This window comes from Megalops cyprinoides, chromosome 20 (assembly GCF_013368585.1).
Source record: "Megalops cyprinoides isolate fMegCyp1 chromosome 20, fMegCyp1.pri, whole genome shotgun sequence".
In the NCBI taxonomy this organism is placed as follows: domain Eukaryota; kingdom Metazoa; phylum Chordata; class Actinopteri; order Elopiformes; family Megalopidae; genus Megalops; species Megalops cyprinoides.
The window spans coordinates 3,256,891-3,279,722 of NC_050602.1; the positions used below are offsets into that span (position 1 = coordinate 3,256,891).

The 22,832-nt window shown below is 45.4% G+C and overlaps 1 protein-coding gene across 4 annotated transcripts in view; it reads right to left on the reverse strand.

Annotated features, from left to right (window-relative positions):
- Positions 1 to 22,832, reverse strand: part of LOC118795950 (myomegalin-like) — a 59,104-nt gene that overhangs the window by 25,261 nt on the left and 11,011 nt on the right. For all 4 annotated transcript variants that reach the window (XM_036554771.1, XM_036554770.1, XM_036554769.1 and 1 more), the window contains exons 6-22: positions 22,441 to 22,494; positions 11,365 to 11,502; positions 10,787 to 10,906; positions 10,405 to 10,491; positions 10,064 to 10,288; positions 8,970 to 9,128; positions 7,841 to 7,945; positions 7,433 to 7,570; positions 7,066 to 7,245; positions 6,532 to 6,723; positions 4,938 to 5,114; positions 4,316 to 4,379; positions 4,122 to 4,216; positions 3,922 to 4,038; positions 3,491 to 3,592; positions 2,907 to 3,016; positions 2,394 to 2,527 (exon numbers count right to left, since the gene is read on the reverse strand). In XM_036554771.1, the coding sequence (XP_036410664.1) occupies positions 2,394 to 2,527; positions 2,907 to 3,016; positions 3,491 to 3,592; positions 3,922 to 4,038; positions 4,122 to 4,216; positions 4,316 to 4,379; positions 4,938 to 5,114; positions 6,532 to 6,723; positions 7,066 to 7,245; positions 7,433 to 7,570; positions 7,841 to 7,945; positions 8,970 to 9,128; positions 10,064 to 10,288; positions 10,405 to 10,491; positions 10,787 to 10,906; positions 11,365 to 11,502; positions 22,441 to 22,494 (2,197 nt within the window). The remainder of the gene's footprint in view (positions 1 to 2,393; positions 2,528 to 2,906; positions 3,017 to 3,490; positions 3,593 to 3,921; positions 4,039 to 4,121; positions 4,217 to 4,315; positions 4,380 to 4,937; positions 5,115 to 6,531; positions 6,724 to 7,065; positions 7,246 to 7,432; positions 7,571 to 7,840; positions 7,946 to 8,969; positions 9,129 to 10,063; positions 10,289 to 10,404; positions 10,492 to 10,786; positions 10,907 to 11,364; positions 11,503 to 22,440; positions 22,495 to 22,832) is intronic.

Sequence of the window (22,832 nt, forward strand, 5' to 3'; positions counted from 1 at the left end):
AAAAATCTGATAGTACTGCGTCCTCAAACAGACCTTGCTCTCAGCTGAGAACTGTCTCATTGTGGAACTGTACACATCCTGTCCCCGTACTGTCGCTGTACCTACTGTATGCACTTTTGTAAGTCGCTTTGGATAAAAGCGTCTGCTAAATAAATAAATGTAAATGTAAATGTAAATGCCAAGCGACGGCTGGAGTGGTGCAAAGCACGCTGCCACTGAACTCTGGAGCAGTGGAAACACGTTCTCTGGAGTGATGAATCATGTTTCACTATCTGGCAGTCTGATGGACGAATCTGGGTTTGGCGGATGCCAGGAGAGTGCTACCTATCGGAATGCACAGTGCCTATTGTAAAGTTTGGTGAAGGAATGATAATGGTCTGGGGCTGTTTTTCAGGGTTTGGGCTAGGCCCCTTAGTCCCACTGAAGGGTAACATTAATGCTCCAGCATACAAATACATTTTAGACAATTGTATGCTTCCAACTTTGTGGCAACAGTCTGGGGAAGGCCCTTTCCTGTTCCAGCATGACTGTGCCCCTGTGCACAAAGCAACATCCATAAAGACATGGTTTGAGGAGTTTGGTGTGGAGGAACTCCAGTGGCCTGCACAGAGCCCTGACCTCAACCCCACTGAACACCTTTGGGATGATTTAGAATGCCAATTGTGAGCCAGACCTTCTCATCCAACATCAGTGCCTGACCTCACAAATGCTCTTTTGGCTGAATGGGCACAAATTCCCACAGACACACCCCAAAATCTTGTGGTAAGCCTTCCCAGAAGAGTGGAGGCTGTTACAGCTACAAAGGGGGGGAGGGGGGGGGGGGCAACTCCATATTAATGCCCCATGGTTTTGGGATGGGATGTCCAATAAGCTCATATAGGTGTGATGGTCAGGTGTCCATATACTTTTGGCCATATAGTGTATAATCAAATATGAAAACTGAAACATAAGGAATGTATTCAAATACTGGTATATGTAAGATTATCATATTATCAAATCAGAATTCAAATGACGAAATCAGTGTAAGCATGTATTGTAAAATATACTAATAGGCAAAATATCAGATCTTACAACATACTCTGTAACATGTCCATACATTTACATTACATTAAGAATCAGTAATCCATGAACCTAACAATGTAGCTGAAGTTCATCACAATAGTTTTTCATTCCTCATAGTTTAATTTTTATATTTTAAAAATATTTCATTTTGGTTTAGGAAGTAACCAGCTCACATCAACCGTATTTTTCATGGAAGACATATCACTCATCAAATTAACAAATTAATGAAACCACTAACACTGCTACTAATGCTCGTCCTACTGCTGGCTACTGAGTGTATGGAAGAAGGCAGAAAATCTTGAATCAATAATCCCTGCAAACATTTATTTTTTCACAGCTTTTCCACAAAAAGATATATTTTGGTGGTCATTTCATGATAAAATCCATGTAAACAATTAAGATTAAACTAATCAGAAGTAAGAGTTGGAGTCATGTAACAATGGTGACTATGGTTCTTCTAAAATAAGTTACAAGTCAAATGTACATGTTCTTTCTAAACTATAATCTGATATTTACAAGTCTTATCTAGTCACAACCTACTTACAATGAAGGTAAAAATGCCAGTCAACACCAAACACCTCCTACCAGAGTTGCTGTTGATCCCATTTCATTTCAGTCAATTCAGGGAATGAACTGAAATGCAATTCATCAATTGAAAATCTTCATAGAAACCATGGGAAATTTCAATTCATTACTTAAATTATCAGTTCATTCTCTTCATTGAGTGCAGTGAAATGGAACGGGTCAGTTGTGCTTCCTACTACATTATATTCGACTGAAAACATACCTAGACAAAATGAGAATGAAGTCTTAAAATTAAAAAAACTTAAATAAAACATACAAAATACATTTACAATAACGAGGCAACAACCTGCAACACTTAGTTTGAACTGGACACAGAATACAGTGAATGATGAATGTGCTTCTCCATCTTACAGTTCCCTGTAGCCCACACAAAGCACCACATCCAGTCTGAATGCGTGAATGTGGAGGAGTGTAAACAACTGTTTCAGAGTTGTATCTCCAGATGCCCACCATGAAGACAAGACTACAAAATAAATACAGAGCACAAAAACTGTGGCAAAATGTCACACCGAATATAATTATGCAGGCGGTTTACAAAAAATGATAAAAAAAAAGTTTAATGCACACATTAGCAATTTGCTGCGGAGTTAGTGACATCAATTCCTGGTTAGAGCAGGCACTTCCTGTTAGTTAGGTTGGTTTCCGCCACACCCTCCAAGGCAGTGCACTACGTGGAGTGAACACTGGTGCCCCCTTTCTGGGAGGCCCATTCCTGTTGGAGCTTTAAAAACTCCACTATTCCCCACCTCCAAAATCAGGCTGCTTTTTGGCTGCCCTTTCTGGCACCAGGGCAAAGTCTCGGGTCCTCGCCAGGACCTCCTCCAGCTGTCCTCTAAGTGCCTGAACCATTTCCAGCTCCTTCTGCAGTGTCTTCTCCAGGCTAAGGGGAAGAGACAGCCAGGACAACGACAAACAACAATCATGCCTGTTTCATGTGACATTTGAAACCCTCAAGTGTTTCAGCACCGCTAACGCTGGCACTAACTCTCAGACTTGTGTGAAGGATGAGCCTTGGGCTATCACTGAAACCACTGACTACAACAAATATCTTTGGGTAGTCGTTAACATAATTTCAAATTAATTTGAATACTTTGGAAATTATGTAATGTGAAGGCCCTCAATTCCACTCACAAAGTGCCTCATAACAGATATGTTCCATTTGGTTAATTTCAAAACAAAAACCAAAGCTGATGCTGAAACCTGAATGTCATTTTGGTCACAGTCTGGCCATTAGCGGCTGTGTTTAGACGGGGCCTTACCCCTCTCCTGGGGGGTGGGTCTGAGTCAGGTGGCGGTAAAGCTCTGTCTCTGTCCTCAGAGCTGTGTTCAGACCGCTGTACTCTGACACCAGCTGCTCCAGGATGTGCTGCTGAGGGAGAACATCCAATCAGAAAAAGGCTATTTCAAAGTGGGGCATGCCAGATGGAGAAATACGTCTACAGGAGATCCTCGCTGTTCACTGGGATATGTTCTAGAGATCCACCATGAACAGGGAAAGTTATGTAGAAAAGTGGATTTTTTTCTGACAGAAAAAACATCCACATTTTTATATAAAATTGTGCAAACAGAAAAACAAGTGATTAATGTGTATATGATGTGTGTGTTATGATGCCATGATATGTAAAGTGCATGTAAGAAAGTGAGCAAGTGGGCAAGGTGCACTGTGGCCCAGGAAGTGAGAGTAAAATTGAATTAACAGGTGGCATGAGTAATTAGACCTACAAACTGCCAATCTCAAGGGCTGTCTGTGTCTCCTCTCAGCTGAGTGTGGAGATCTCAGGCGCAGGGTCCTCCACTGACAGTGACAGGCTGTCTTTGAATGCCTACGTGGGTCTGGATTTACCTGGTGATCATTCTTGGTGTTGTCTCTGAGCTCCTGCAGCTCCTTGGTCAACTGCTCCACCAATGGCAAGTTGGAGGGCTTGACCAGACGCCTCTGTAGGTCCTGTACACACATAGACAGAAATAAAAATTGTGGCTCACGCAGATTACATTAACGTCTTGTTTAGCGGATGTCCTCATGTTTCACTTGCACTTAACATACAATTAATTTACACAAACAGACATGTATTAAAATGCTCTTCGGGGCATTTGAAGGCATATTTACAAGTTTCAGTATAGATATAGCTAGATTTAAGCCTAGGACCTTAAGGTTGAGACCCTAGAACCCTAAACTCTGATACAGCAGACCTGGGCCTGCATGAAATGAGCTGCTCCAGTTGTGGCCTGTTAATCACAGATCATTCTCCTAAACTTTAACAGTCTGGCGCAAACCTTGATGAGGTCTTCCTTAGCGTGCACGCTCCCGCTGAGCGCCTCAACGTCGGCCTCCAGGGCACACACCACCTCCCTCTCTTTGGCCAGGGCAGAGTGCAGTGTGGAGATCTCCAGCTGCAGGTGGAGGAAGAGAGGGACATGAGAAAAGCTGGATGGATGCCTGTTTAAAAAAAGTCTCTTTCCCTGTTGCAGCTGACCTGGGCCTCCTTCTCCTTCCTTAGGACCAGCTGCAGCTCCTCGCGTTCCGCCTCCCTCTCCTCCTCCTGTGGCCCCGCGCCACCTTCACAAAACCCTGCTGACGGCACATGCGTATGAGGAGCTGCCACAGAGATACCAGGTCATCCCATACCTCAGCCAATCAGACCCAGGACCTTGGTGGTTCCCGACTCACCTTCTGTGGTGGCCTCACCAGGCGTGGAGATGACCATGGGCTCCTCCTGGCTCTTCATTAGCTCCTGTGGGACACAAAATCACAGCTGTGAATTGAGGAGAGGCACACGCATGACAGGCAGAGAGTCAGAGGTCACTCTGCTTACTGCACCTGGAGAAATTGCTCTAAAGCTTGTTTGTCTGTCTCTGTCTGTCTGTCTTTAACTGTATAAAAATATTTTCATTTCTGGCTTCACATGCAATTTTCTGGCTGTGTTGACAATTTTTGACAATGACAAAGCATCCCTAGAAACAGCAGTGCACCTTACTCACTCATGGACAAACTGGGTGAAAAGCTCCCCTAAGGCACTAAGACACTAAGACAGTGTTTCCAGTTTATGACTAGGTGGCGGTAACTGACCCATCACAGTATTTCTTGTCCCTGAGCAGTGTCTGCTCAGTTCCTCTTTGTTCTGGTTTGTGTTTTTAATTGTATTAGGATGTGTATTAAATGTATTATAATTCATCTTGTGGGAGGGTGTCAACTAAATGACACACTCATGATTGAACACACCTACCTACCCCCACATACACACACACACACACACACACACACACATGGAGACACACATACACACACAGACCTGGATGAAGCTCTCTTTCTCCCGCAGCTGATTCTGTAGGCGCTCCACCTCAAGACATGGCTCCCTCTCCCGGCTCAGCTCTCTCGCCTCCCTCTCCCGGGCGATCAGCTGCCTGCGCAACTCCTGCAGCTCACTGGTCCGCTCACTGATCAGCTGACTGAGCCGGCCTGCTGAGTCCTGGCACAGTGGGACACAGATATTTTACATTATTGCCAGATATTCAACTCCTGCATTATTCTTCTGTCTGTCTAGGACAGGAGTGTCAAATTTAAACATGCTGAGGGTTGTGAATAAAATCAGGGGCCAGACATTTATTACAATGATTATTTTTTATTGAAGATATATAAGTAGGCTAGTAACTGTATTAACTAAAAAAATATTGCATGCATGCACAGTTCCATTGCAATTCCGTTTCGTTGATGCACCACACTGAAAATGTCCTTTCCGGTAGCTGTCACGTGAATCGCTTTTAAATCCAGAAGTTCCTCAGTGCACAGAGCATTCACCCCCCGGATGAATATGGAAAGCTGGGCAGTGTCCGCCCTGTCTGTACTCTCATCGGCAGCCAACGAATATGCAACAAATTCCTTGGCTTTAGTTTTCAGCTGGATTTGTAAGTTGGAGGCCAGCTCAACCACCCGACTAGCCACAGTATTTTGGGAGAGGCTGACATTTGCAAATGCCTGCCCCTTGTTGGGGCATACAACATCACATACCTTTTCAATGCAATTTTTGATAAACTCTCCCCCCGTGAACGGCTTGCATGCTCTTGCTATTTCTTCCTCTATTATAAAGCTTGCCTTCACAGCTCCCTCACTCTGACTGTTGATGCGAGTAAACATGTTTTGCTGTTGTTGAAGCTTGCGTTTTAATTCTTTGACTTTTTCCAGCCGCTGTTCCATGTCCATAATGCTCATGCTTCATTTTGAAGTGCCTCCGAAGGTTATGCTCTTTGAAAACTGCCTCTTGACATACGAGACACATTGGCTTTTGTTTGAATTCACAAAATAAATATTCTGTTTACCGTCTTTCTTGAAATTGTCAATATTCATTGTCCACTTTTCTTTTTTTGGCCATTGTTTATGCTAGCTACCTTTGGAAAGGCAGATAGCATTTGTGTTGTTTGTATTGTAGGCCAATTCTCTGATAAAAGCATGAGAGCGGAGCGCGGCAGCGCCTCCTGCGTTTCAATGTTGTAATGTCACGGATGTACATTTAAACACCAGAGCACGGGCCACATTAAATTGATTGTCAGAATTTATTGGCGGGTCTGATTAAAAGTCGTGGAGGGCCGTGTCTGGCCCGGCAGCCTTGATATTGACATATGTGATCTAGGAGGTTGCAGTTGGTAGCAGGAGGCTTCTAGTGCTATCTGCATTCCTATGCTCACTATGGATATTTGGATTTAGACTATAGTCTTTAAAGAATGTTCATAATGGGCCAGCAAATTAGGACACTGAGAGCTTCAACAGTGGCACAAATAGAATTGTTACTGTGAAACACAGGGAGCTGACTATCTGGTCCATATATAGAACATCTAGGGTACAGGACTGGCACTGTCACATTGCTGACCACAGATCAGTAATCACTGTACCTTGATGTATTGGTCTCTGGTGCTGATGGTGTTGAGCAGCTCCTGGACCTCAGCATGGTGTTCCTGGGCCTGCTGGTTTCGGTCAGCCAGAATCTCCTGGAACAGACGCTCCTTCAGCTGCAGGCTCAGCCGGAGTTCCTCTACCACCTCACTACTGGCCATCGAGCCCTTACTCAGCAGTGCCTCCAGGTCCTGTTACACACACACACACACACACACAAACACACGTGGGCAGACACATTCACACATACACACACAAGCATGAGCATGCACAGAAACACAAAGACACAGCATCAGCAAAGCGGTCATGTTTCAACAAATCAAAGATACAACAGAAATTTGATTCCTTTTAGGTTAATTTAACCGAAAGATTTCGAAAGATGTAAGAATTAAGTGTTAAAATGATAGAAAAGCTCTACAGATTTAAGGCTACAGGTTAAATCTCAGAACCCTGATATTACAGGATATATCCTCCACATGTGAATGTCAGTGTGAAAGCAGCACCCCATGAGGCTGCTGGTGGTATTGCAGTACCTCTGCCTCCTTGGTGCGGGTCTGAAGGGAGGCCTGCAGCTGGCTGATGATGGCCTCCCTCTCCCTCAGGCTGCGGCCCTGACGCTCCTCCATCTCCTGCTTCTGCCACTGCAGGTTCCTGCAGGCCTCTGACACCTGCTCCAGCCCCAGCTCCTTCCCCCGCAGCAACCCCTCCAGGCTCTGAGCACGGAGGCGGATGTACATTTGCATATGCTGATGTGTAAGTGTGCATGTGTGTACAGTATGGGCGTGAGGGTATTTGTGTGATTGGATGTGTATTTTTGAGTGAGTATGTGAGTGTGAGTGTGAGAGTGTGTGTATGTATATGTGTATGTGTGCATGTGCGTGTAAGTTTGTGAGCCCTTACAGTGATGGTTTCTTCGTTGTTGGACAGGATGCAACGCAGTCTCTCCAGGTCTCTCTCCTTCTCCCTGAGGGCCAGCTGCAGCCTCCGCACCTCGGTCTCCTTCTCTTCCAGGCAACGAAACTTTTCATCGATGGAGCGCTGCAGGCAGAGGGGACACTCCTGTCACAAGAATGGCCACTCCCAGGGGCTGCTGGGTAATAACCCTAAAATTGACTACCCGCTACATCCAAATATCCCATGTAAAAATGCATAATTATCAAACAAACCATCACTCATTCTCCATACGGCTGTGGTAAGTCAACTGCAATTTCTGATAATTCACTTCAACTGCAATTTCCTCCTGTGGGGAAGAGCAGCTGGGGGCTGATGCTAACTCCTCCCTTGCAGCGGGGGGCTGTGTAACCCTACCTCTAGAGCTCTATCCCGGTCCTTGATGCGCTCCCTCAGCTTGTTCACTAGGGCGTCTCGAGGCCTGCTGGGGTCCTGTGATTGGTCCAGGAGCTCTGAGTATTCCTGAGGGCACAGGAGATAGGCAGAGGCCAGTGAAGTATGGTGGTAAGGGCCAGGGCTTGTAACCCAAAGGTTGATGGATCATTTCCCAGATGATGCACCACTGTTGTACCCTTGCACAATGTATTTAACCTGAATTGCCTCAGTAAATATCCAGCTGTATAAATGGATAACACTATAACCTATGTACGTTGTTCTAGATAAGAGCATCTCCTAAATGACAATAATGTAATGATGTAATGTAATCTACTGAGCACCCTGGTCCCGCTCTTTCCTTGAGCCTATCCACCACACTGTCAGAATGGTGGTAGCTGTATGTCAGTGCTCCGCCTCCTTAGCTGTTGTGTTTTTGTTTTCCTTGTCCATGTGCTTTTGTTTTCCTTGTGTTATAGTCCTGCCCTGCTCCCCGCCCGGTCTCCGCCCGCCTGATTGCCTGCACACCTGCTTCCCATCCCCTCCTCAGCCCTGCCCTATATCTTCCCTGCTTTTCCCTGTCCTGTTGCTAGTTCGTCACAGTGTGTTTCTCCTGTTTCATCCCCGCTGTTTTCTTCTGTCTGCGTGTTTCTCGTTTTGCTGCTCTGGGATCAGGTTTTTCCCACTGTGGGCAAAGGCCCATGTCACCTGTCATAAATAGAGCACCGTTCTGTCACCATGTCACATTGACACATGCCTCTGCACATGTATTACACAGGCATACTTCTCCAAGCTCAATAGTACTATGTGACATCACAGTGTTACTGTTAGAATCCAAATCAGACGAATGGCATGGCCTATCTTACACTGCCTGCAGTCATGAACAGCACTGTCTGTCAGGCAGAGACAGGTTAGTTTATATATTGAATATGGGGTCTGAGAGAGAGAGCAAAACCGCAAAGCTACTCTTATGTAGTGTGTAGGTGTGTGAGTATGTGTGTGTATGTGCGTTGTGGGTTGAGCGCATGTATGTGTGTATATGTGAGTATGCATATATATATATATATATATATTTACGAGTGTATGTGCGTGGGTAAGGTTGAAGGTCTCGGACCTGCAGCAGTCTTTCTTTGTCCTGCAGGGACAATCTCAGCTGCCTAATCCCGTCGTCACGCTCCTCCATTTCCATCTGTCTCTCCGCCTCCTTGTCCTTCAGCTGCCCCTCCTTCAGCTGCAGCTCACAGCGAGCCTGCTGCAGAGCACGGCGCAGCTCCTGCAAGGACAGACACATGAGTCACCCAGTCTCTAACTCACTTTCTAACTCACAGGGACATGAGTCACCCACTCTCTAACTCACTTTCTAACTCACAGGGACATGAGTCACCCACTCTCTAACTCACTTTCTAACTCACAGGGACATGAGTCATCCAGTCTCTAACTCACTTTCTAACTCACAGGGACATGAGTCACCCTGTCTCTAACTCACTTTCTAACTCACAGGGACATGAGTCATCCAGTCTCTAACTCACTTTCTAACTCACAAGGACATGAGTCATCCAGTCTCTAACTCACTTTCTAACTCACAGGGACATGAGTCATCCAGTCTCTAACTCACTTTCTAACTCACAGGGACATGAGTCACCCACTCTCTAACTCACTTTCTAACTCAAAGGGACATGAGTCACCCACTCTCTAACTCACTTTCTAACTCACAGGGACATGAGTCATCCAGTCTCTAAGCCACACACTGTGTCTGTCACTCACTTACTCACTCATTCACTCACTCAGTGAGTCACTCACTCTCTCACTGAGTCTCTAACTCAGTCAGTGAGTCTATCACCCACTCACTCACTAAGTGAGTCACTCATGTACTCAAGCAGTGAGTCTGTAACTCAATCTTCATTCATTCATAAATTCACTCACTGGGTTTCTCACTCAGTCAATAAGTATGAGTTTCTCATTCAGTCACCAAATCTCTCACTCACTCACAGGTCACTCACTCACTCACTGAGTCTATAACTCAGTCACTAAGTTACTCACTCACTAACTGAATCTCTAACTCACTCGCTGAGTCATTCACTCATTCACTCACAGGCTGAGTCTATCACTCACTCACTGAGTCATTCACTTATGTACACACAATGAGCCATGTCTACAGTGTCCATCTCCTAGAGAGAGGCCTGTCACTGAAAGCGGGATATCGCTGACCTGGTTGTGCTGCTCTGTGACCTCACGCTGCTGCAGCACCTCCTGCAGGTCGCCCTGGAGGCGGTCTCGGGCACGGGCAATGTTGGCAGCCTGCCTCTCGCTCCGGTGGTGGGCCCTCTGGCTGCTTTCCAGCTCCAGCTGGGTGGAGAAGAGGGAGTTTTGCAGTGCTAGGAGCTCTGACTGCAGGGCAGGGGTGCGGGTTGGCTCCTGCCCTTCCTCAGCCACCTGCAGGAACACAGACTCAGCTGAGTACAGGGTATGGGCCAGGGGAAAGGTGGCTGCAGATTCTGTTCTGTGCGCGAATCTGTGTGACTGCTCTCCTTAATGGTGTGAGATCTTACCTGCTGAAGCTGGTTGCGGTGGGCCATCTCTCTCAGCTTACACAATGTGTCATTCTGCCCCTCTATGACACGGTACAGCTCCTCCGCCTGGGACAAGAAAACACAGCTAGATCAACAGCCTGCATCAGTGTATTCACACAGTGCTTCATGGCGTTTGTTTTTACACTGATATCTTCATATCAAGCTGCTTAAAGGAGACCATAGCCCATTTTAATCCACATATTATCAATATAAAAGTGACATTAATAATGTTCTGAAGGGATAGGAGGGTTCCTACTTTAAGACATCTGTTATATAGATAAGATTTGGCAGTTGACACCATGCGTCTTTCAGGCAGTCAAAGTTGCAGAGGGTGTGGTTTGTGGAGGGGGCGCGGCCTCACCTCACTGTCCTTGGTGCTGACTGTCTCACTCAGGCCCTGGATGGTGCGCTCCTGCCTTTGGGCTGCCATCCGGATGGAGCGCAGGTCCGACTCCATCTCGCACAGCTTCTCCTGCAGCCTCTGATTGGACAGTCACCCAACAGAACAGGGAGTGGATTTACTTCCTGTACGAGTCACTGACATCTACCTGACTAAGCACTTTTTGTGTCACACAGTGCAACAAATGTGAATTTTTGCTGTTACTGAATTTTTGCATCCAGAATCTTTCAAGATCCTGGGAGGCCAAGAATCTAGAATTCCGTTGCATTACAGTTTGCCCAAAACAGTGAATAACACATTTAAGCTGGTGTTACTCTTTTCCTTACTCAACATTTTTCAGTAATTTCACCAACTACCAAACAAATAACACTGTGCATTAGGCCTCGTCAAAAATGAAGAGCAGTTTTGCATTTTCACTCAAACCCACTTAAATTCACCCTTTGTTTAAGGACATGTTATGATCTGAGCTAAAGTTTCCTCATCCCTTTAGACTCCATAGCTCCACAGCTTGGATGACCCAGTCTCGATAGGACCTGTACCTGGTTGTTAGTCTCGCTCTCCTGGATCTTGGCCTGCAGGGACTGCACCTGGAGCTGGGCCTTCTGCAGCTCGCTGACGCACTGGCCCGCTGCGCACTCGTACTGGTTAAGCTGTGTCTGCTGTTCCTCAATCAGGTTCTGCAACATGAGAGGGTGCAGCTGCATCACCTACACACTGTAGGTGTTCCTTGTGCAAGGCTATGTAATGTGGCTGCCACGTAAAGGCACACTACTGCTGCTGTCAAAAGACATGTTCTCTGGGTCTGCTGTGAGACTCACAATACAGTACTTCTAAATGCAAATGCACTGTCACACATACACATAAACACACACGCTCTTGCACACACACTCAATGCAAGACACAAGACAATTCTCCCTCATGCGCGCACACACACACACACACACACACACACACACACACACACACTCAATGCAAGACACAAGACAATTCTCCCTCATGCACGCGCACACACACACACACACACAGCCACACACTGTAATGTTCTGGTGCTTAGATATGCACTCACTCTGCAGAAACACATATACAGCACATATAATAATCTATATCTGGTCATGCAGCAGACAGTACAGGATGGACTAGTGTTACTGCTCTGATCTAGATTCTAACATCTGCAAAAAAATCCAGGTCATTATAATGTTATACAAAGCTGTATTTCAAATGGCTTGGTTTGTCAAACCAGTTGAAAATGAACAGCTGGTTTGCTGTGTGATTGGCTGCTGCAGAGAAAAGGATTGAATGGGGTTGGCACTCTATGAGGGTTTATTGACCGCCTCTGTTGGGGTCCGAGGATCAGGTAGCTTGAAGGATACGATGCCAGCTACTGCCGGGACACAGCCTCCCACACGACACACACACAAACATAAGGTCAAAACTGTCACTTCCTGGATGACACAGGGATGCCAACACACCCACAACGCTCCATTCCTGAAGGTGGGAAGGTCTCCATGACCGCACTTCCAAGGCCACCCGTACATGGCATTGCGACGGCTTCTGAGCCTGCTCGTCGTGTTTTTGAAATTGGAATTGCACAAAATATTCCTTCTCGCCCTTCTGAACATGTCCACTAGCAGGAAAGCAGTGAGCCAAAGAAGAGCTCACAGCCACTGAGGAAGTCCTCTGTCTTGAAAGAGAGCTCATCATTCACATTAAGACTCACAACTAAGCCAGTTTCGTGCCAGCAGACATGTGTAAGACCATTGGCACTTTCATGTGGCTGAGAGAAAAATAACCTGTTACACATAACAGCTGGGTGTCACCTGCCTACCGCAGACTGAACAGCAAAAACTCAGAGATTCATCTGGCTGTGGCCAAGAGCTGTGTTCTGTGATTTCTGTATACACTGCTCTGGATAACAGCATCTGCTTAATGACTAAATGTTCTATAAAATGTAATTAAAGCATATGCACTCCTTTGAGAGATATTCATTTCCACATAGCTACTTAGCAGTCGCCCTTATGAGTCACAACACATATTTTACATGTCATGCATTTATGTAGCTGGATATTGACTGATGTAGTGTTGGCTTAGGTAGCTTTCTCAATGGTACAACAGCAGTGCCAGAGCTAGAATGCAAAGCGGCAGCTTCTGCGTTATGAGGCCTGCTGAGCCGTGTCCTTAGCATCCTTGAGACTGAGCCCTCTCTGGCCACAAATGCATGCATAATGGCACTCAAACAGAGGCCACTCTTGCGCTGCACCATGCAGCGATGCCCTCTAACTCCTTCTGAAAATAGGCCAGCAGAAACACAGAGACAGCCTTCTCTTTGCATTAACCTACTTCAGTGGACATGGTGCATCCTCAGGACGGAGACACAGTCAGATTCGTTTCGAGTTCTCTTCAGGGCTTGCGGGTGAGGGGGCCCAGCAATTCTCAGATGACTCTGGGACACAAAGGGCTTCGATGCTGAGTCAAAGTGTCAGCACTCACTGTGAGGGCGAAACTGGTTTTGGTGGACAGGAAAATCTGGTCTCTGGCTCACCGGTTCAGACAGGTGAAGGGCATGGAGAGCCACACACCTGAACAACTGTATTATTGCTGTATTGTTGCTGTATTATTGGCAACGAAATTTCATAATGAAGTCTATTGGTTTGATCCATTGTCAGAGGCTGAGGCTTTAATCTTATTTCAGGTTGGCTGGTTGTAATGGTGTCTTTTCCTGAGATCAGTGATATCTGGGATGATTGTGAAATTTATCTCACATCCTTGGCCACAGGAGCAGACAGTAGTTGTACTTGGAGACATGAACAAACCATGAGTTATGGGTAGCCTGCACCTTGGCAAACATTAACATGGTATGCTAACACAAAGCGAAAACAGAATGCCCTTTTTTACATATTGATAAAATCAGTTCAGCTCTCTTGGTGCTTTGAACTGTGGTACAAACCAAAGTGACTCTGTATCATAGCACCGGGGATTTATTTATCCACGACAACACCGGCTTTGAGGGAAACCCGCTAACTACCCAGCGGGATCCGCAGTGCTACGCGGGCCTCACTGAGGCAACTGTTGCCATGGCATTGCTACTGTTACCAGGATGACTATGAGAGGGGGCCGCCCTACAATGCAATCAGAGGAGCAGATTGTAAACAACCACGTGCACCTCTATGATTGTGACAGAAACAAAAAGACCTCACTAAGACAGACTGAGCACACCATTCAGTGTTAAAAATATACCTGCATATATATCTGCATAGGGACAAAGACACTTCAAACAGTGAATATGCTACAATAATGGTCCCAGTTAATGCATTCCTTAAAATAATGCTATTTTGGCCCAAATTTATCATTAATATAAATTATAATATATTAGTAATAATAACAGCATTCCAGCTATATTGTAAATCAAAATGAATGCAAAACATGTCTACAGCTATTCGAATGCCTTCCTTCAAATTAAATCCATAACTGTGAGAAATTTCCTGTCAGAATGGAGAACATCAAAACTAAGAAACCCCCTTTGTTTCCCCGAAAACAGCTCCTCTGGCCTCTCTTCCCTCAGCTCCTCCTCTTTTCCTTTCGTCCCGTTTTTTATTTTTAATTTTTTTTTTTGGCAGAGGGGACCAGGGAGTGAGTGTTGACAATCCTGTGCTAGAAAGCTGGGGGTCTGGGATACCTGCTGTAAGGGTAAGGACAGATACTCCACATGGGCTTCCTGCCACAGCTCCTCCAGGTCTGCCACCTCCAAGCTGGGCACCACCAACTCTGGCACCCGGAAGGGGGACTCACAGCGCCCCCTGTAGTATGGGCTACCAGGGGGGGTCTTGACAGTGGACTTGGGCAACATTGGTTTGAGCAGGATGGGGAGGCGGCTGTGGGGTGGCCTATGGAGGGGCTTGCAGGTGCAGCCTCTAACCAGGCTGAGGGCCAGCTCCAGCTCTCCCATGCGTTCCTCCGACAGGATGTCTGACCGCCGGTCACCCCTTGCACCTCTGTTCACCTCCCCTCCCCCACCCAACATGTCCATGGACTCCACCGATGACTCAGGACTCACCCCCCGTGGAGCACCACTCTCCGGACTTCGTGGAGCGCCCAGCCCTTTCGCTGTGGAGACGGGGTCCTCGCTACACCTGCTGCCGGGGATGCTGGCCGAGTGCCTGGTGGATGGGCCGCAGGAGGCGCTGCGGGCGACCTTGCGGGGCACCCCACATGCTGCCTCAAAGTCCGAGTCCGCCACCCTCAGGACCCCGCACTGCCTGCACCGCCGGGGGTAGGGGACCCTGACGTCCACATGCGGGCACTCCGAGGTCATGTAGTCGTGCTCTGCCCAGGACTCATACATAGAGTAGGCCAGGTCCTCCTGGAGGAGGGCACTGTACTTGGCATTCGGTAGGCTGGAGAGGTCCACAGTCCCTGACCCCACCCCTGGCTCCTCGTCACCGTTGTTACGGCGGTACAGCCCGCCCACATGCTGCCTCAGCCGCTCCTTCTCGGTGAGCAGCCTCCGCAGGCGCTCGAGTGACAGCGCCTCCACGCGGGCGATCACTGCGTCACAGCGGTACATGCGGCTGAGCACGAAGGCACACTTGCCGCAGGCAAACTCTCCACGGCCGTCACGGGCCACCTCGCGGCCCAGCGCGTAAGACAGCAGCGCCTGCAGGTCCAGCTTGGCGGCTGGGTGGAAGATCCAGCGCCGCTGACTCCCCTGTAGCTCGCCGCCACATATTCTGCATGCCTCCTTCATCCTGGTAGTACGTGGCCTGTTTGGTCTGCTACTTCCCTCTGGATGTCATTCAAAGCAAGTCCACTATGGCAGAATCAATGCGGAGCATGAGGAGCATGCGTCCTTTCTATATGAGTAGTCTTTTAAGATACATTCCCATATTTTAACCACTGATGACAATTCTTCAAAGTGTAAGTGATTATGCCTTCTTTATTTTCCCTACTAGTAGGTTATTCCTTCCTTCAGCTTCAATGCAAGACCAAAAGCCAAAAGTTTTATTGCATTTTTATTCCAACAGCAGCCAAACAAATTAAATATCCTCAGTAGATGCAAAGAGAATAATGACAGCATCAAATTAGTACGACTGCCAAGTTCCTGCTGAAAAGACACTTTGTTGAATGGACAGACACAGCAAAGTCTACTTTCACATCAGTGTGAAAAATCTACAACAGTTATAAGTGGCTGTGGCTGATTTTCTTTATTATTCAAGAAAAGACGTTGAAATCAAGTGTAATGCCCAGTTTGTGCTTTTAATATAGGAAGCTCGGAATATACCAGAAATGAACAGACCCAAGGCAGTCCTCCCTTTCAAGTAGTTGCTGAAGGCTGGCAATGGATTTCAATTCTGTAATGGAAATCCTGATGCTATCAGGTAGAACCCGACAGGGCAAATGAAGTCATTGATGTAATTCAGCTTTTCTGCGAACATAAAAAAGCATCACTTTTCCTTCATTCGTGTCGAGATCATATCTCGCATCTCGCTGGCTTCCAACCGGCGTAATTTGCGTGTATTTCTCCTGTCGTTGTCATACGACGACAGGTTCCTCGGGTTTACTGTTTCATCACCGGCGTCCCTGAAGTCTGACACGAACAACAGCTCCGAATTTCATACCTCTCGAGCTCTTTGTGATTCCAGGACTCGTATCCTTATCAACAGCGCGCCGCGGCCGTAACGCATCATGATTTCATTTTTAGCGGCAGTGATAAAAAGGCGGACAGCAGGTGATAGCATGAGCCTACTCACTGAACGGGAAGAAATGATGGCAACGCCAGTAGTAGCAGGACTGTAACTGCGGAGCGCACCATTACGAGGATAGGGGTGTTTGTTTTATCATCCGCCCTACGCGGTAGTCGAACGTCTTTGGAGAAGAGTACAGATTTGTCTTCACAAACGTACATTATAAACGATGCGCACATACAATATTGGTATGACTAATATCAAAACGCTAACCTTATTCACAACCGACAACCCAAATATTTTAGTCTGAGCTCCCCTACTACAACCATTTGGATTCACTCAGGTCGCTGTCTCTCGCTGACAGGTGAAACGCTGAACTGATACATTAAACAGTGACGCGTTTGAGAGGTAGGTTTAACCTCTAACGTGCTTCTCAATAACCAATTTAAACTCAGCTATGTAACGACTGGTTTTATTTTATTTTTTATATAAAATACCTTTTAATGTTTTCATAAATTAGTAAACATAAATGACCATAAAACAGCCTACTGAAGCTTCGCAAAGAATCAGTTGTAATAAAAAAAAAAATCGCCACTAAAAAAAGCATGTTACCATGCTGATAAATAAACGTGTTGCTTACATTGAAATTAGTTGGCAAGTAGTCATACTTTAAATATACTACTGTGTTAATGGGACTCTTTTAATTATGCGTGAGTTCCATCCCTTTAGTACATCTTTTGGGTTCCTAGGTGTGACTTACGCGCATCACGCGCAAACATAAGAGAAACACCCCATCCATTATTGTTCCTGCAAAAGTCAACTGGCAATGTTTCATGTTTTTCATTTCCATTATACCAAAAACAAACTGAAACCTTTTCTAACGCTACATTCCTGAGATAGCACCCGAGTTAATGGGGACATTAACTGCCTAAGGGAAGACGCAAGCTTCTCATCAGACAAGCGTGGCTAGATGATTCATCTAGTTACCAGAACACTTATATCTTTATTACATACACTACGTGTCGTTAAGTAATCTCATACCTTTACTTAAATTCTAAAATAATTTTGCCCATTTTGACTCTGAACAAGGATCAGTTGTTAAGATGGCAAAATAGAAAAATGAAGCTATAATATTTAATCAACTGGCTTTAACGATAAAAGCAGAAGAAAATATTGAATACATAAATATAAATATAAATATAAATTTAAAAGGACTCAACAGGCAAAATAAATGAATAAATACAAAGAATCAACAGCAGGCAAATGTCAATTGCAATCCAGCAGATTCATTTCCTTGTTTTACATCTGCAATGCTGGTGAGAAGAGTGTCAGATTGACAGTCATGTTATTTTTTAAATCTTATTATTCAACACAATTGCCAGAAATAACCACTTTTCTAAATCCACAGGAAATAAGGGAGGTTTGTTAAATGACACTCTGGGTAATAGCCTGGCCTTATAAATGTCATAAAGAACACACTCCTTAATGTCAGCATAGTCAGACATCTTCTGCTGAATTTCACATCATAATTCAAAGCTATGTTTATTCAATTAACATCTAACAAACAAAAAAGCAGAATGTAGACTCATAGTAGTGTAAGTCATAGTATGATGGCATCAAAAAGGAAGGGTAGCCATATTTTAACTGTCATCAGTTAACCACCTACAAATATAGCACAGCTACCTTAGTTTTCATATTTCAGAGAGACCGATAGATAGATATCTAGACTATCAGTAGATAGTTCCCTGTTACTCTAAACATGTCACCTGTTTGTAAATGACAATAAAAGAGTAATTACTTGCCATGTAATTCCTGAACATCATGTTGCAGCTCCCTAGCAAATGTTCTTATCCAGAGCAGCTCACAGAGCTTGCCATTTTTACATGTTATCACTGATAGTGACAGCTTTATGCAGAGATATATTCACTGAAGCAGTTTAGGTTAAGAATGTAGCCCAACGGTACAGCAGTGCCCTACGTGGGAAACAAGCCACTAATTTTTTGGTTCTTTACTACCATACAACAATGTTGCCCTAACCCATGATACTGTGGGCGTGGTCATCCGCCCTGCAGCATGCAAAGCTGCTTGCATTGCTTGTGTCAGGGCGGTCAGGTAGGTGAAGTCGAGTTGTTAGATTGGCATCACTCCATCCTGCATGGCGCTATTAACAGCAACGCATCCTATGGACATCATTTCCCAGAATCTCTCTGGTTTTTACCTTCCTGCTGCTGTGGGGGAGCAATGCACATCTCAGAGAAAGCCACACAGACTTTGTGTGTTATGGTGCACAGTCAGTGTAAAGACAAGCCTCTTGGGGTGCTTAAATGCTGCGAGGGGGTGCTACATGTAGGCCCATGTCCAAAATTTCATTCTCCATATCACCAGAGTGCCTCCTCTAGTCTCCACTAGATGTCAGTCATGGAGCAGGAGCAGATATGGTCCTGCGATTGCTTTCTGAATCTGCTGCAGGGAATCATCAGTAACCATTCCGCATTCTATACAAATCTGTATGTGTCATTTTAGGTCTTACAATGAATATTGTAAGCTACGCTACGCTTTGCTACCGAATGGCTTCTGGTGGTCCCGTCATATCACGGCACAAACTAACTATCCAGAACTTTTTCCGCCGTTGTCCCCTGATGGTGGAATGAACTTTCTCATTTCACCCGTTCTGCCGAGTCCTTCTCTGTCTTCAAGAAACATCTAAGGACACAGCTCTTCCACTCTCACCTGAAACACTACCACCTAAAGAAAATGCTCATGTCTCAAAACTGTTTCCTATAAAACTTCCTATAAACTTATCTCTACCTAGCTTGTACCTTGTCAGGCCATCCATTGAAACCTGGTCCCAGCACTTCTAATACTGTTGACTCCTTATTGTTGTTTTTTGCATGTGTTGTACTCTGCCTCACTTGTAAGTCACTTTGGATAAAACATGTAATGCATAAATACATGTAATAATATTGAACTATGTAAAGGAGGGGCACCTTGGGCAATTCTCTAAAAACAATTGGTTGTTTAACCCACAGTTATCATTTAACACATAGTGTATATTTATCCAAAGCCTGGTGTTTGAATTTATCTGAAAATAAACTTGAGGGAAAGCATTTAGCTGCATACGTTAAGAGCCTGTCAAATAAACAGTATTTTCAAGGCAAATAAATAGATGATGGATTCCGCTAACCAAACGCGTCCCCAGGGTTTTACTAGTTCATGGAACAATTCCTGGTTCCCTATCATCACATGTTGTAGGTATTTTGTGCATATCAAAGGACATATACGTATTCCCAGAGCACACTCACCACCAGCATATAAAAGCAGTCATTTCCCTGAGGCTAATTCCAGCCTTGAGATATACACATTAATCTCTGATCCCAAGGGGCGCCAGTTCTCGTTGTGAGTGACGATTTGCTTGGGCTGGTTAAGCACGTCGAGATTTCATTGTTTTTTCTTTTTCAGCAGTTACGCTTCGTCAGAAAGGGACCTTTCTGTGTTTAGTCCAGAACAACAGAGTAAAGGCGCCAGTCGCGCTTTCAGCAATAACGAGGGCCGCAATTAAAAATCAGTTCTTTCTAATCAGCGTGAATTACCGAGCCTCGCGTTGCGGCGAATTTATTGCTCGTTTCTTTCAGAGACGACGGGAATAGCAAACTGTCAAGCCACGAAGGACTCTGAGAAATTAAACAGTGAGCGGATTTTCCTCTCTCCGCCTTTTCTGAGCGTGCATGCTACAAACAGTTTAATACCGTGCTGAAAACTGTGCCCCATATTCGATTTTGTAGTATGATTGGCTGGGGTTTTAGTTCTGTCCTGACAAGAAAAAAAATCCGCCCAAGCAAACAAGTGCAAATGCTTCTTGTGGTCACATCGGAGTTTATATGGCCTTCTCTGTTTAAGTCTGGGAAAAGATGACAATTTTAGCATCACAGAATGTTCCCGGTGCTGACAAAATTTGTTTGTATGGTCTAGGGTACAGCGCCTGGTGTGATGGATTACATCAGTCTGTTGGTCCTTTTTAAGTCACATGGAGCAAGTGATTTCACCGCCTGGCAAGGAGACCTGTTCAGCTGCAGCTGGTGTCAGGAGACCACATTGAATCCCAGCAGAACCCGTTTCTGTCAGTATCCCTGATCCTTATACTAGCATTAGTTCTATTATGTCATCGTGACCACGCCGCTTTCTATTTCCTTCCGAAACCTGAGCCACACTCACCCACAAAGTGTACACACGCTAACAGATGTAAATACATTGACCCACACAAGCACAGACTCTCTCCGTCTCTCTCGCTCTCTGTCTCTCTCACACACACACATACACATACACATACACATGTAAATGCACGCTCAAACACACCTAATCACATGTACTACACACATGCTGTACACAAACGCATCATTTAACTATTAGGTTAAGGTTACCTAGGTTTAGGTAACATTGTTTAAATGGGGGGGGGGGGGGGGGGGGGGGGGGGGATTTAAGTGTTTACAGCACTATGAAAACACACTATAGCTTTAGCGTTTTTTCCATTACTCACATCGTAAACGCGCGAGTCGGGTGAATTAAACCCAAATTCCAATCACTCAAAATAAAGCCGTCCTGACCTCCATTATTACTGAACAAATCTAAGATCCTGACATTTTGTAACGTCAACCCGAGAAGCAGACCGACTGATATGCGATCAACAATCTGCGGCGCATCATCCATTTACAACTTCACGAGGCTTCTGAAAAACATTCGACCAGAACCAAATGCGCCCACGACGACGTTCCATTCGTCTTACGTCAGACCAATGTTGTACTAATGGCACATATGCGGTTTATTTTTGAAGTCATCGGTTCGTGCGCAGCTCCGCGATGCGCTGCAGGGGCCGCTCGGACGTCAGGTTGGCGTGTGAAATCCGAGCCGCGTGGTTCCTGGCCGGGGGGGTGGATTCCATTTGCATCTTTCTGCGAGCTATTTTGCCTAGGCAAAAGTTCTCTGTCCGGGCCCCTGCCGAGATGACTGCCTCTGAGAATTGCACGTGGCATAAACAGACCCCGGTTATCACTCCGTGACTAACGACTGCCACACTGCGCAGAATGAATCTCGCAGTAACTGAGAAACGTGGCCCGCGTACGACGAGTGACGTGTTGCATTTGATGAGTGAGGGCCGATCGCTCTGTTGTTTGGAGAAGACCCCTCTCACAGAACGTTAAAAATTTCTAACGGAACAAATAAGTGCTTTTAAATTCATGTATTACTTTAACCAGTAAATCGGTTGGCGGAAACGAGTTTTTTAGGTCCTGTATAAATTAAATGACGTGAAAACTGACTCCATAAACAAACAAGCTCTTATAATAGCTGCCACATTTTTTCCCCTCAGAGCTTTGAATAAACATCTCTGTTATGTGTATTTGCATATATACAAACGAAAGCTAATTTTGCAGGAAAGCATATTAGTAATAACTTACCAAGAGGATTTGCGAACATAGTTGCATTCGTTTACAAACAGCTACAATAATTACCTCTTTATTAAAACACTGGACATTTCAAATGCAACTTTAATTTGAATTTCCAAGATACATATGTACATACGTACACACATTTTAAACTGTGATAGTTACAGTTGTAAAAATCTACTATGATAAATATATTTTGATGGTTGTTGATTACAATTACAAATGAAAGTTAACTTTATTGCTTAAAATAGTTCACTGATTTGTAAGAAGTGTGAACTACCCATGCTACACGCAGTCAAAGAATGCTGTAAAATCCCTTGCCATAATAATGGCCACAAGCAACCTGCTGCAGTATTGGAATGACCTCCATAAAATAAGAATAGGCATGTGGTATTCCTGCTGTTTTCTCTGTGCACTTCCCTCAAGCTCCAGCAGAGGGCATAACCTGTACATGAGCGTGGAATGGGGAAGGTCATTTTATCCCTGCCAGGCTGCATACCTGCATCTCCTGCTGAATACGCAGCTTCTCCCGGCCCAGCTCATCCTGGAAGAACTGCAGAGCAAAGAGAGAGGGAAAGAGAGGGAGGAAAAGAGGGGGGGGGGGGGGGGGGCAGAGAGAAAAAGGGAGGGGGGGAGAGAGACAGAGAGAGGGAGGGGAAAACAGAAGAAGAGAGACATAGAGAGAGACAGGGGAGAGGGAGAGAGAGAAAGGGAGAGGGAGTACAGGGAGAAAGAGAAAGGGAAAGAGTGAAACAGAGAGAGAGAGAAAGAGGGTGAGATGTCATCTTTCCACAACAAACATGATCTGCCTTGCTTACCCAAAATTCTCAGCATTCAGTTTACTAGTATGTAGGAAGTAATGACACAACAGGTTTAAAATTTAAGAGGAAG